Source organism: Micromys minutus (assembly GCF_963924665.1).
Source record: "Micromys minutus genome assembly, chromosome: 10".
Classification (NCBI taxonomy): domain Eukaryota; kingdom Metazoa; phylum Chordata; class Mammalia; order Rodentia; family Muridae; genus Micromys; species Micromys minutus.
In genome coordinates, this window is record NC_137979.1 from 65,804,046 (window position 1) to 65,817,892 (window position 13,847).

The 13,847-nt window shown below is 52.3% G+C and overlaps 2 protein-coding genes across 6 annotated transcripts; one reads left to right on the forward strand and one right to left on the reverse strand.

Annotated features, from left to right (window-relative positions):
* Window positions 1–6,120: 6,120 nt before the first annotated feature.
* RFNG (RFNG O-fucosylpeptide 3-beta-N-acetylglucosaminyltransferase) lies at window positions 6,121–9,181 on the reverse strand. The gene is made up of 8 exons (XM_080923256.1): window positions 8,866–9,181; window positions 8,688–8,736; window positions 8,170–8,272; window positions 7,942–8,095; window positions 7,582–7,670; window positions 7,344–7,509; window positions 6,957–7,042; window positions 6,121–6,877 (listed from the first exon to the last, which is right to left on the reverse strand). Exons 1-8 carry the CDS (start codon window positions 9,139–9,141, stop codon window positions 6,796–6,798), a joined length of 1,005 nt encoding a protein of 334 aa, XP_080779382.1. The 5' UTR covers window positions 9,142–9,181; the 3' UTR covers window positions 6,121–6,795.
* Window positions 9,182–9,243: 62 nt separating this feature from the next.
* On the forward strand, window positions 9,244–13,846 carry GPS1 (G protein pathway suppressor 1). Of its 5 annotated transcripts, none has more exons than XM_080923252.1 (13): window positions 9,244–9,321; window positions 10,082–10,174; window positions 10,540–10,721; window positions 11,151–11,451; window positions 11,539–11,616; window positions 11,796–11,856; window positions 12,153–12,238; window positions 12,468–12,562; window positions 12,649–12,754; window positions 12,832–12,912; window positions 13,018–13,155; window positions 13,239–13,373; window positions 13,448–13,846. In XM_080923252.1, the coding sequence occupies exons 1-13, from the start codon at window positions 9,289–9,291 to the stop codon at window positions 13,520–13,522; spliced, it is 1,464 nt and encodes a 487-aa protein (XP_080779378.1). In that variant the 5' UTR covers window positions 9,244–9,288; the 3' UTR covers window positions 13,523–13,846. The 5 variants fall into 5 exon arrangements, with proteins under 5 accessions (XP_080779378.1, XP_080779379.1, XP_080779377.1 ...); XM_080923253.1 differs by having other exon boundaries at window positions 11,799–11,856; XM_080923255.1 differs by lacking the exon at window positions 9,244–9,321 and adding an exon at window positions 9,386–9,695 and having other exon boundaries at window positions 11,799–11,856.
* Window position 13,847: the final 1 nt, after the last annotated feature.

Genomic DNA, 13,847 nt, shown 5'->3' on the forward strand with positions numbered 1-13,847 from the left:
CACAGGATACATGGAAACGATACCGACTCAGAGGACACTTAGACAAACCACTGTTTTGCCTATTGCTGGGTCCTTGCGCGGCCTGGATCCTGGAATGCTGACTAGAGGCAGTGAGAAAATGAAGAAATGACCAATGTATGCACCCAGAAAAGCTGGGATCTGGAAGTCTGATGGAGAAACCACAGCTCAGCAGTATCTCAGATCTCAGTGTGCTTGTTACATAGACTCAACAAGGGAGGGGTGTTACTGTATCCAGCTGAACAAAGAGGCAGTTCAGCTAATCTCTGTAGGAAATCTGTCACAAGGTGCAGACAGCTACAGTGAACATTTTCTGTAAACACTGTCAACATTCCCAATCAGGCCTGGGGAAGGCTTTGCCTCTCTCAGACCAGGGACAAGGCTTTGCTGCCTCCTTGACACACCCAGATCAATGGCACACATCACTTTACTCTCTAGATAGTCTACTGAGTCAAAGGTTCATAGAGGACCAATCAGCTGGGATTCTCCCTTGGGGGGCACCATGCTAGCACATCCAGTATTTCCCCAGCTCTTAGATTAACACAGAGATCACACAACACCTAGCCCCTTAAGATACCTTGAGCCTTTTTCTTTGATTTCAAGTTTCCTGTTTAAAAACAAATGACCTAAACCTAAAATAGTTCAAAAAGCCTATACAACAAAGAAATTAAAAACAGGTCATGGTCCTTACAAATTTTCAAGTTTCTCTGCCAGGGGCTGGAGAGATGACTCCGTGGTTAAAATCACTGACTGCTCTTTGCAGAAGAGTTGTTAAAATTCTAGTACCCATGTGCTACAACCATCTGTAACTTCAGTTCCAGGGGATCTGATGCCTTCTTCTGGCCTCCACGGTCACTGAATTTTATGATGTACAAAGCAAACTTAGCCACACCCCCAAAACAAAAATAAATCTTCTGGGGCATGATGTCCTGTGTCCTTAATCCCAGCACTTGAAAGGCAGAGGCAAGTGGGTCTCTGGGAGTTTGAGACCAGCCTGGTCTACAAAGTGAGTTCCAGGACAGCCAAGGCTGTTATACAAAGCCCTGTCTCAAAACAACAATAACAAAACAACCACCCCACAACACCACCACTGCAATCTTTCTTCAGGGCCTCTGCGTGCTGGCTGGCTGGCAGGAATGTGGTAGAAAACCACTGGGATTCGGCTGGGGTCTATTCACTTGTGTGGCTGTCACCCCAAAGGCATAATTTCTCCTGGTCAAAGGCTGCCATGGAAATTCCAACAGGCCAGGTCTGTAAGTCCCCAGTGCATTAAAGAGATAAGGAATAAGGAAGAGGAGAGAAGGGAAGTGTAAGCAACTCCTACACAGACATAAACTACACCCCTGACGTCTACACACGTGCACATGTGTGCCCTTCCCCCACGTACACCACATATCAGTTGATATGTTTAAGAGCCTTTTCCACTTCACACTTTATCTTTTCCCTCCCAAGACAGGGTTTCTATGTGTAGCCCTGGCTGTCCTGGAACTTGCTCTGTAGACTGGCCTTGAACTCAGAGAGATCTTCCTGCCTCTGCCTCCCTGGGTGGAATTAGAGGTGTGTGTCACCATCTGGCTATATACCATCTTTTAAAAATATTTGTACTAAAATTTTATTTTGTCTGCCTGAATGTGTGCAGGCCATAGTGAGCTTGCGGAGTCAAAAGGGCAACTTCTGAGTTAGTTCTCCCCATCCAATATGTAGGCCCCAGGGTCTGAACTCAGGTTAATGTAGCTTGGTGGCAAGTACCTTTTTACCTACTGAGCCATCTCACCAGCCCTTAACTAACCCTTCAAGTAACGCTGAGAATTCCCTAGCTCCCCAAACTGCTTCTGATTCATATCTGTGTCCTTAACAACCATTATGCCTTGACCTTACTGTGACCATCAGTTATGGCCTTGACCTTGCTGTGACTAGCCAGCTATGTTTTCCCAGCAGGTCTGAACTCAGCCTCAGTCTTTGACCACCCTAGGGCCCTGACCCTGAGATCCTGGTATAAGCCTGAGCCAGAACTCCTTAATAATCTCTCACAGATGTTCCATTCTTAAACACCTCACTGGGACCAACCAGGGGGCCACTCATCCCCTTTCTCTTGGGTTCTCTGGTGGATGAGCTCACACTGTTGGTCCCATAAAACCTGTTACGTGCACCTGGTGCTTAATTCTTTCCTTGTGATCTCAATCCTCTCTGTGGAATATGGGGGTACTAACTATGGGAGTGAACATAAGTCAGTTGTGTCCACTAGTTAGAATACTGACTTAATAGTCAACCACCGTTGCTAGGAAACACATATACAGGGTCTTTTTCATGGGTTCTACTTTTATTTACTTTACAAAGGAGAAAGTAGAGTGCTTCGGGGACTTTCCAGAGGCTGACCCAGTCCCGGTGCTGGAAGGACTGGGGACTGCAGCCATTCTTACTGGCCTGAGCCAGAGGCTCTCCCTCTGTACTGCAGCGCCCCCTGCTGTCTATGTGCCTGCAATGCCGGGAGCTGAACCTGAGCTGAGTTGGGGGCCGCAGCAGCCAATCTCCTAACTACCACTTCCTGCTGCTCAAATTGCTGCCTTTCCGCAGCCTCTACCCCTGCTCCGGAGATGTATACTCACTCCCCTTTGCTCTTTCTTCTACTGCTCCATTGTAACTAGCAGACCTCCAGGGGCTCAAGTCTCTTCCCAGAATATCTGAACAGCAGGAATGCCTGGTTCAGAGTAGAAAACTGCTGGAAAACGTGTAACCAGAGCCAAAACTAGACAAGAGTGCATGGCTAGTCATCCAGGAGAGACACAAAGGCACAAAAATGTATTGCAGAGCCTTCAACTTGACCAAGTGAATATATAGATAACACAAATTGAACTTTGTTTTTTGTTTTTTTTTTTTGGCTAGTGGAAAGGTAAGGGTGGGGGCAGGACAGGAATGGGTATACTAAGGGGTGCATGATATGAAATCTCCAGAGAACCAACAACAATATTACTGAGATGACACAGGGCAGCCACATACTCTTGACAGACCAAGCGCAGTTTGGATTCTACAGAGGGACCTTTCCCTCTGTTTATTTATGTTGTTTTTTCAAGTTTTCTCAGGATCAGTTCAGCCCATTACTGCGCCTTTCCTGAGCACTGTAGAGATTTGGTGTAGAGCTCTGGGTAACCCTGGGTAGCTTGCTCTTTGAATGGAAACAAAGTATCCAAGAAGCCTTGGAAGGTTTTCTGGCCCGGGAGTCATCTGTCAGAGAACCAGCCTTGTAGATGGAGCCTTAGGATTCTCCAAAGGCTTTTATTTCCCAGGCAGTTTAACATTCAATTCTCTCATGTCTGCCTGTCCGTCCCTAGGAATCCACACGTGGGGATGGGGAGATGGTGTAATGGATTGTGTCCTTGGGCAAAAATGGCCTCTGTTGGGATCCTTTGAACCCAGTAAAAAGCTGAGTGAGGAGACAGCACTGATGTCCTCAGGCTCTGGGGAAGAGGAAAGGGGGCAGGGCAGCAGAAGTTCCCTAGCATCCAGTCTAGCTGAAGTGGCAGGTTTCTTGTTGCTAGAGGATTCTGGTTCACCGAGACCCTGTCTCAAAAATAGTGTGTAGATCAACTGAAGATGACGGCCAGTATAAACCTCATGAACATGCACAGATAAACATTCCGATGCACGAGTGTGCGAGAGCATACATGCATGCATGTATACATACGAACAAGGGATCTTTCTCTCACAAACACACATACACTACTACCAACGAATCAGAAACTGTGGGCAAGAAAACACGTCAAGTAAAGTGACATTCAGGAGAAGGGTATGCAATTGGGACAGTTTAGAAACTGGGGCTCCTGTACCAGGGTGGTTTTAAGCTCACTATCAAGTTTTGAGTCTCTTTCATCCACACACTGCGTGTGACATTATAGGTGTGCACCACCACACCCAGATTGGTTTTTTTCTTTTTCTTTATTTAACTGTCATAGTTTCCCTATGTAATAGTCCTGGAACCTGTTTTGTGGACCAGGTTGGCCTTGAACTCAGAGATCCACCCGCCTCTGCCTCAGTTTAAAAGTGTGTCTGTGCCACCATGCCCAGCTCTCCCAGACTGATTCATTGCAACAAATCATTCATTTATTGAAGAGAAGTTTTACATCTAGTCTTGCTTCTCATGAACCAGAGACACCACCAGTGAGATGGCATGGGAGCTTCATACGAGTGGGCTATGTGATGCTTAGGTTACAGGACCAGCCTTGGCAGGCGGAGGAACTGGGGACAGAACCACATGTTCAATCACCACCTAAGAGTCTGCAGACAACTCTCCTGTGGTGTGGATATACTGTCATCCTTGGAAAGACACTGCTGGTGGGGCCCATGAGTGAATACAGCGCAGGCAAAGGAGGGAATCTGATTTCTAAGGACAAAGGGGAGGCCTCCAAATTCCAGGTACTGGATGGAGTTGAGACCTGCTGCATTTCCACATCGGGGTCAAAGCTAAACTGGCTGATAGTGACACCATTCCTCACAGTATCTTAATGTTGCTAGAGGATTCTGAGCATCATTTTCTCTTCTTTTTTTTTTTTTCCTTTTTCTAGATAATGTATACAATGTTCTCCCTGCACATATGCCTGCCCGCCAGAAGAGGGCACCAGATCTCTTGGTTTTTTTTTTCCCCAGATTTTTTTTTTTTTTTTTTTAAATCGATACTTATTGAGCCACCACGAGGTTGCTTGGAACTCAACTCAGGACCTCTGGAAGAGCAGACAGTGCTCTTCCCTCTGAGCCACCTCTCCAGCCCTCTGCAGCACCTTTTAACAACTCTCTTGCTTCAAGCTCACCCAGGTCCACTGTATGCCTGTTTCCCAACCTCAGCCCTCACCCTTCTACCCAGAACCCAACTGTACAGAGCCAAAGCCTCTCCCTGGAATTCCAGCCATCTAAGGACTCCATGACCTGTAAGATCCGACCCATATTGGACTTTCTCTTCCTGTGTGTGTCTCTGCCTGTTCATGTGCACACTCACAGAGCTCTCTCAGCCTCTGCCTCTTGAACTGTGCAGTTTTCACCACCACAAACTGTGTTACTGAGCTGGGAGCTGTGCTGGACATAGCAGTTCCACCGTCATTGCTTAAGACTCTCAACTACTCTGTACCTGGAGAAAGTTGTCTGGTGTCCCCCAGTCCTGGATTATCTGAGGCAGGGTCTCTATTTAGTCCTGGATGGCTTAGAAGTCATGATGTAGACCAGGCTGACCTCAAACCTGTGGCCCTTTTGCCTTGGCCTATCCAGTCTTGGGATTACATGTGTGAGCCACCACACCTAGTTTCAAAGTAGGATTTTGTTTTTCTTTTTCTTTTTTTTAGCTTTTGTCCAGACAGGGTTTCTCTTTGTATCAGAGCCCTGGATAAACTCCATTTATAGACCAGGTTGGCCATGAACTCACAGAGATCCACTTACCTCTGCATACAGAGTGCTGGGATTAAAGGCATGTGCCACCACACGTGGCCAAAGTAGTTTTCCTATAGTATACAAAGTATGTGCATTAACATCATGATTCCCTCCCACACACCCTTCCTCGTGGCAAGTGAGCCATGCCTTCATCCCTTTTTTTCTTTTACACTATTTAAAAGCCCTAGGAAGACAGAGATGGTAGATTTCTGTGAGTTCAGGGTTCACCTTGTCTACATAGCAAGCTCCGGCACAGCTAAGGCTACCAAGGGAGACCCGGTCTTTAAAAAAAAAAAAAAGTTCTAAGTTGAACCATTCTAACCCTCGGGCCACTGATATACATCTTCACCCACACACACACACACACACACACACACACAAACACACACAGAGCAACCATGTCCACTCTCTCATGGAACCCGCACACCCATGCACACAGCATCTGTGCCCACACCAGCCTTAGTGTTCAGGCACATGCAGCCATGCTTACACATGTGTATCAGTGGTTCCGTCATGCGTGTTGAGAAAGACCATGCTTTCCTGCTTGGCCTCACAGCATGAAAGGTTAAGGAGGAAGGAGGCAGGCAGTGCTGCAGGAACAGGCCAGGCCTTCCTGGAGACTGAGTTGCTGTGTGTGGACATCTGCAAAGCTGAGCTGCCAGGGGTCATTTATGACAAGAGGAACCGCACTAAGAATGACAAAGAAGCCTTTACTCAACACTATAACTGCTTCCCCACAGGACACCCCAGTAGAAGCTGATGGGCCCGCATCTGCATCTTGCTCCTGAGGAGATCAGAGAAAAGGCTCTAGCGATGGGAAGCTCAGTTAGAGGAAGGACGTCTCCCAGCGGTGTCTCTGGGAGGCCCGGGATGGAGGTAACAGAAAAGCAGTAGCCCTGCGTGGAAACACAGCCTTGAAGCTGGTCCTAAGCGTCCACTGGCTATACGGCCTGTACATTCTGACTGTAGTAGTAGCTTTGTGCCCCCCAGCAAGAGCCAGTGGCCAGGTGTGAAGCCCACCCTTAACCACCAGCCCACCTGGCACCATCTCCCGCAGGTGAGGACAAGCTGCAGCTGTGGGAGGCTGTGGCCTCCTGGGCCACAGTCACTGGGGTAGTTGGGGTAGAAGACCTTATCCTTGGGAAGGGCATTTGGATTGGGCTAGAGACATCAGTGGCTCGGTGTCTTTGCTGTTCTCTCTTCCTGGATGATCTCAGCATCACAACCCAATCAATCGGTTCATTTTCCCAAGGTGCCTGGTATCCAACTGGGACCAGGGTCGTGGGAGGCCTTCAAGCAGCTTCTGCTGACTGCCTGAATCCAAGGCCTAAGGGAGCTAGGTTAGCAGCCACCAGGGGTCACCGGTTACTGAAAAGCTTCCTTCCCCCTGTGCTTCATAGGACACCAGTGGGTGTCTGGGTAGAGAAGGCAGTGCACAGACTGAAACCTGTCAGGGGAAGGAGTCAGGTTAGGTGGGGGTCTGATGCCAGAGCCCACGAGGGCCAAAAGCTCCAGTGCCCACTTACCGCGTAGGGTCCTGTTGTATGCTGAAACTTCCAGCTACATTCACCACGTTATGTGGGTTCTCAGGACCCCCATAGCTCAGGGTAACCTGGGAGGGGAATCAGGGAGGGTGAGGGTCAGTTCTTTCTCCTGGGTCCTCCACCTGCTGGAGGAAATTTCATTCACCCCTCAGGCTCAGGGAAGTGGCCCTTCATTCATAGAGAAGCCCCATGAAACTTGCCATGGGCAGGTTCCCGAAGGTCCTTCATCCAGCAGGCAGTCTCTGCCCAGGGCCCACACCCCAGGGACAAGGAAATCCTGAGGCCAGCCCCTCACATCTGGGAGACCCTGTGGGAGCTAGGCTAGGTCCTTGTAGGAGAGGAGTGGGCCCAGGCTGGAGTGTCTCCTACCTGCTGCAGAAGAGCTCCAGACGGCAGCCTCTGCAGGTTTTCCAGGTGGGAGTGGAACAGGGGGCTATGAAGCAGACGGGCGCCCAGAAGCCCTTCCACAATGTACCCCACTGTGCAGTCATCGGGTAGTCGGACCTGCTCTGCTGTGTTCATGAAACTGCCTAGGCTGGAGGGGAGGCTAGTCAGCACCTCTACAACCTTTACTACCCCCACACCAGGCAGCTGGGCTCCCACTTACCTGGCCCATGGGCTCATTTTGAGGGCAAGGCCCCTGCTCAGGCAGAACCCAGCCCCACCAGTAGCAAACCAGAATTTCACTGTGTTTGACTGGAAAAAGGGAAAGCTTGGTCAGGGCTGCCCAGGATAGGGTTCCTTACCCTCAGCCCTGCATGAATTTTGTTACCATTATCCTGGGGCCACCATATAGGAGTCTGCAGAAGGCACAAGGGGTTTCCTGATGTGTCACCTGTGGCCTCTAAGCCCTTCTCTATCACTGCACCTGATTTGCCGGTTCCTTGGCCCATGCCTGTCTTAGAGTTTTCTCACTCTTCTGCAATCCTTGGGGCCAGCCCCAGGAGGATGTTAGCCCAAGACTCACGGTGCCACCACCCTGGATCCTCTCTGTGGCTTCGATGGGGTGGTCCAGACTAGGTCGCCCCAGGTAGATGTCCTGGTTGGAAGAGAAGGTGGAAAGCAGGTGCAGCAGGCTTTTGGGGTTCACGTAGTTGTCATCATCCACGTGGCAGAACCATCTGAAGGGAGAGGCGTATGGGTGGGAGCCTCCGCATTGCTCAGTCCTGGTTGTCTGATGGGCGAAGTTACTTACTTTCGTCCAGATTCCATGAACTTGTCATACTCCACTGACATCTTACAGCACAGTGCTTGCCGGGTGCGCACAGCTGAGCAATTGGTGTTGATCATTCGGCCGCCTGCACGGTTGCAAAGGGAAATGTGAGGGTTGACTTCTAGCTTGCATCCTTAAGTGTGGGCTGGAATGTGCCTGTCCAGCTACTGCACCAGGTCCAACTGCAGCCCTACCCGAAGCAGCCCTCATTCTAAAGCAGATGCAGATACTTAGAACAGCACAGGAGGAAACAGAACAAGATTTGGCAGGTGACTGCTGCTGGGCCTTCCTCAGGGAATGTGGGTGACATTGGCCATGGTACCCTGTCAGGAACTGGGGGCAGGATGGGAGATCTGATAATGGGCATTGGGAGGTAGACTGGCAATGTACAGGTAGGTGTCTTGGCTCTGCCCTCCACTAGCTCTGTGACACTAGTCAAGTGACTGACACAGGGATGAATGGCCCCGGTAGATAAAACTCAGTCCAAGAGAGCGTCTCACCAGTCAGCAGCTGAAGCTCTGGGTCGTCTCCATCGGTGAAAATGAACGTCTGTGGGAGAAAACACTGTGAGGCGCCGGAGGATCCAGTAAGTGGGTCTGAGGGCAAGTGCGGAGCCCCCGGGGTCGGGGCGCCAGCTCGGAATCCAGGAACCTACGCGAAATGGAACGGGGCGCGCACCTGCCGTGGGGCTCGTGAGATCCAGGTACGCAGCAGCAGCCGCAGGCGCGGGCCGTGGTTTTTCCGAGTGGTCTTGACTGCAATGAAGACGTCGTCGGGTTGCAGGCGGGAGACCTCGAGGGTTAGGCTCCGGGTCGGGAGTCGACCCGGGTCTGGTGCGGGCGCATGAGGCAGCGCCAGCGGCAGCGGCAGCGGCAGCGGCAGTAGCAGCAACACAGCCACGACCGCGGCCAGCGCGAGGCAGGCCCGGCACAGCACCCGCCGCGCACGGCTCATACGATCGCCCCGGCCCGGGCGCAGGGCGCCCGCCTGCGATTGCGGCGGCCCCTTTAAGAGTGACAGCACCCCGCCCCGAGCCTTGACCCGGAACTGACGGACGCGCCGCCCCGGAAGTGAACGTCGCTGCGGCGCCGGGGGTGGAAGATGCCGCTGCCGGTTCAGGTGTTTAACTTGCAGGTAGGGGTTGGTAGCTGCGTTCGCCGCGTGGCGGTTCGGTCCGGATCGGGCCTGGTGGGCGGGGCTGGCGGCGGGCGGGGCGGGGCCCGCGGCTCTGGCCTGGGCGCGCGAGCGTCGCCTGCCTCGCGGGCCGCCCTGGGCCCCGGCCCCCGCCCCGCCCCCGCCTCGCACGCCAACGCTTTTCGTGCGGGTGCTGGCCTCCCAGAGAGGTGCGTCAGGCCAAGATGCGGGGCAGCCCGGCGCCCAGCTCTGCCTCGTCGTCGGCCTCGGACCTGAGCCGCAGCCCTGCGCACAGCAGGTCAGACTTGCGGCCCTGCACGTCGGGCGACTACTGCCTGAGCGCCAGCCTGTCGGCCTGCACGCTACTTTCCGAGGTACAGCTGCGGGCCTACCGGGTAGCGGCTCTCCCGGTGTCGCTCGAGGCCCTGGCCCCTCGAGTCCTCGGCCACCCTCTTCCGCATCGTGGCCTGTCTGCTTTGGCTCTCCTGATTTATGAAGATAGTGTGGCAGTTCTATTCCATTCTCTGTGGCCTGGAGGAAGCTGGCTGGGAATGCTTGAGGGGTCCTGTAGCCAGTCAGCCAGTCAGAGTTGTGCCCAGGACCTGGGTGGGAGAACTGAGGAGGGCACTCGGCTGCCGACACCTGTGGGAGCTCAGTGTAGTTTTGCCTTGGAAAATCGTGGGCAGAACTGACCGTGGGGGACAGAAACATCCTCTGCTCTCCCTGGTGCCTTGTGTCAAATGCTCTTCCTGTATTGCAGGGGGCCGTGGAACCCATGCAGATTGATGTAGACCCGCAGGAAGATCCCCAGAACGCCCCTGATGTCAACTACGTGGTGGAGAACCCCACCCTGGTATGGATCCCGTGTGGCGGAGGACAGCTGGCAACTTGGATCTGTTGAGGGGTCCAAGTCAGACAGACTCCCGTTGTGGCGTATATCCTAGGATGGTTGATGCTTTAGTCACATCGTTCTAAGCCAGGAAACCGGGTTTTCACTTGCCCACCTATGTTGGGTTCTCAGGCAGTTTAAGACCCTGCACCCAAGGTCCCATTAAGTCACGGTGAAGCACCTCTATTTGCAGCCAACACTTTCCTCTGTTCTTACCCCAGCATCAGTCAAGACTGTGGTCCCAAGACTCAGGGGAAACCTTAGTGTTGTGGCTCAGGTTGTCAGGTCCTTGCTCACCCCACTTGACCCTCTTCCCTCCTCCCCACAAGGATCTGGAGCAGTATGCAGCTAGCTACAGTGGTCTGATGCGCATTGAGCGGCTACAGTTTATTGCTGACCGTTGCCCTCCACTTCGGGTGGAAGCCTTGAAAATGGCTCTGTCCTTCGTGCAGAGGACCTTCAATGTGGACATGTATGAAGAGATACACAGGAAACTCTCTGAGGCTACCAGGTAAGCCTTGGGGGCAGGGGAGGCAGAGCTGGGCTGCTCATGATTTTCCCATTCCCAGCATCTCACCTGTGATGTGTCTGTAGCAGGTGGGAAGCCTGTGGTTGATGAGAAGATAATGTGCTTCTTTCCTGGTGTGGGGAAGTGGTAGCAGGCCATTTTCTCTTTTCTGGCTTCCTTTGCCTCTGTGCAGACAATTGAGTTTCCTAATTGATGAGAATATGATATAGTTGTCCTACACCACCTACTCTCCTTTGAATTTCCCTGTCTGGCTGTGGTCCCTTAGATCAGCAGTTGTTTCTGTGCCCCTGGTACAGACTGGGCCCTTCCAGTGGGTCAGGGAGAGGCAAAGGGCTCTTGAGAACCAGCCTATGGCTTGTGATACCCTGGCCCCTGTGGTTATCACTATCTGATGGCTACCTTATCCTTCAGGGAGCTGCAGAATGCACCTGATGCCATCCCTGAGAGTGGAGTGGAGCCCCCACCCCTGGACACAGCCTGGGTGGAGGCCACTCGGAAGAAGGCCCTGTTGAAACTGGAGAAGCTGGACACGGACCTGAAGAACTATAAGGGCAATTCTATCAAAGAGAGCATCAGGCGCGGCCATGATGACCTGGGTGATCACTATCTGGACTGTGGGGACCTCAGCAATGCCCTCAAGTGTTACTCACGAGCCCGAGACTACTGCACCAGTGCTAAGCATGTCATCAACATGTGCCTCAACGTCATCAAGGTGGCCTGGGTGACAGCTGGGTAGGCATGGAGGACGCCCAGAAGGGACAACTCAGAATTAATCTGGCCTTGCCTATTCCTCTGCCAGGTCAGTGTCTACTTGCAAAATTGGTCTCATGTGTTAAGCTATGTCAGCAAGGCCGAGTCTACTCCAGAGATTGCTGAGGTAAGGTCCACCTCCACAGATACCCTGCTCTAGAAGTTTTACCTCCCCACTCGTGAGCCCTGTATACCTCTTCCTTCCCTCAATCTCCCTTTGAGTTTGCTCTTAGGGTAGGGTGGGGACAGGGAATAGAGGGCCTTCAATGAGGACAGGCCTCTCATGTCTGCTGTCTTCTCCTGCAGCAGCGTGGAGAGCGGGACAGCCAGACTCAAGCCATCCTCACCAAGCTCAAGTGTGCTGCAGGTGAGGCCCCCAGCCACCTCTCCTGCTTTCTCCCTCTGTGTACATGTAGGTGGAACTTGCTCAAGTTCATAGAGAGGCTGGTAGGGTCTGGGGAAGTGGGTCAGCTGGTTTCCCTGAGCCTGGATATGTATTACGGATATTTGAGGATGCCCTGCAGACCTAACTTGTGGGAATGTTTTAGATGCTGTAACTAACAGCTAGGATTTCCATCCCTAAACTGCAAAATATTGGGGTAGGAGGCCAAGGGCCATTCCTCCTCAGTCCCCTAGCTTCATCCCTCTCCTCCCTGCCTTTAGGCTTGGCTGAGCTGGCTGCACGAAAGTATAAGCAAGCCGCCAAGTGCTTCCTTCTGGCTTCCTTTGATCACTGTGATTTCCCAGAGGTGAGGAGGGGCATGAGGCACTCTACTTTCTACATCTTGTCCAAATCTTTAAGAGGAAGTGAAAGCTCATCGATTGGGCTGTTAACCTGAATGAGGGTCTAAGCATTGTCTTGAATGGGTAGTGGGGAGGGCAGGGCAGGCCCCAACTTTGGGCTTCCTCCTTGGTCTGTGCACCAGTCAATGCCCAGGACCCCAGGTTTCTGGACCCACCTCCCCTTCTGCCTCTCAGCTGCTGTCCCCCAGCAATGTGGCTGTCTATGGTGGCCTGTGTGCCTTGGCCACCTTTGACCGGCAGGAGCTGCAACGCAATGTCATCTCCAGCAGGTGAGTTGGGTAGTGGGCTCCTATCTCTGTTCCTGTCAAGCCAGGCCCTTCTGTTCCTTCTAAGTTGAGCATTTTGGTATCCTCAGTTCTTTCAAGTTGTTCCTGGAGCTGGAGCCACAGGTCAGAGACATCATATTCAAATTTTATGAGTCCAAGTATGCCTCATGCTTGAAAATGTTGGACGAGATGAAGGTAAGGCACAAGGGCACAGGCACACTGAAACTAACGTGGGTTGTGCCCCAGGGTCCCTGACCAGCTCTCCTCTGCAGGACAACCTGCTCTTGGACATGTACCTGGCTCCTCATGTCAGGACACTGTACACCCAGATCCGTAACCGGGCTCTCATCCAAGTAAGTGTGGGTGTGGGGGAAGAGGACATGGACAGTTAGGGGTTATGTGGAAGGAATGTAGACCTTTTGAGGAGCAGTGGACAGCTTGTGGCTTCTGTTCTATAGTACTTCAGCCCCTATGTGTCAGCTGATATGCACAAGATGGCTGCAGCCTTCAACACAACAGTTGCAGCTTTGGAAGATGAGCTGACACAGCTCATCCTGGAGGGGCTTATTAATGCCCGCATCGACTCACACAGCAAGGTGGGTACACAGGGCTAGGACTGCTATGAATATGTGGCGTGGAGACCTGTTGGGCTGCTCTGAGCCTCCTCGTCCTTGTACAGATACTGTATGCTCGAGATGTGGATCAGCGTAGCACCACCTTTGAGAAGTCCCTGTTGATGGGCAAGGAGTTCCAACGACGTGCCAAAGCCATGATTCTGAGAGCAGCTGTGCTGCGCAACCAGATCCATGTCAAGGTGAACAGCCTGGGGTGCGAGGGAATGGGCAGCGCTCACACAGCCTCCACTGAACCCCTCCCTGTCCACTGCAGTCTCCTCCTAGAGAAGGGAGCCAAGGGGAGCTGACTCCAGCAAACAGCCAGTCACGGATGAGCACCAACATGTGAGAGGCATTTCCGTGACCTCCAGACGGTAGTCTGCACAGCTACTCTGCCTGCTTTCCTCAAGATGAGACCCCAGACTGTGTGTGGTTCATTAGAGCAGTCTGGCCACTGGGATGCCAGTTCATTGGCCTTCCACTGAGGTACCCTCTGCTGTGGTAGGCAGGCTGCCCATTATGGCCACGCGGGCCTGACTCTAGGTTTCTGTCCAAATGAAACAGACCATGTGCAATTCCTAGGTAAGGGTACCTCAAACCCTTCCTGTCCATGTAGTTCTGACTGAAGCAGTCTCACTAACTGAGTAGTCCATTAAAGTACAAGTTGATCATTG

Bases quoted from the DNA above. Each gene is read 5' to 3' on its own strand.
- RFNG (XM_080923256.1), bottom strand. From the start codon at position 9,141: ATGAGCCGTGCGCGGCGGGTGCTGTGCCGGGCCTGCCTCGCGCTGGCC. The intron at 7,510-7,581 runs GTAAGTGGGAGC...CCTCCCCTCCAG, and splicing joins AAAATGAGCCCATGGGCCAG to CCTAGGCAGTTTCATGAACA. The intron at 7,043-7,343 runs GTAGGAGACACT...TTCCCCTCCCAG, and splicing joins CTGGAGCTCTTCTGCAGCAG to GTTACCCTGAGCTATGGGGG.
- GPS1 (XM_080923254.1), top strand. From the start codon at position 9,546: ATGCGGGGCAGCCCGGCGCCCAGCTCTGCCTCGTCGTCGGCCTCGGAC. The intron at 10,722-11,150 runs GTAAGCCTTGGG...CTTATCCTTCAG, and splicing joins AAACTCTCTGAGGCTACCAG to GGAGCTGCAGAATGCACCTG. The intron at 12,563-12,648 runs GTGAGTTGGGTA...TGGTATCCTCAG, and splicing joins CGCAATGTCATCTCCAGCAG to TTCTTTCAAGTTGTTCCTGG.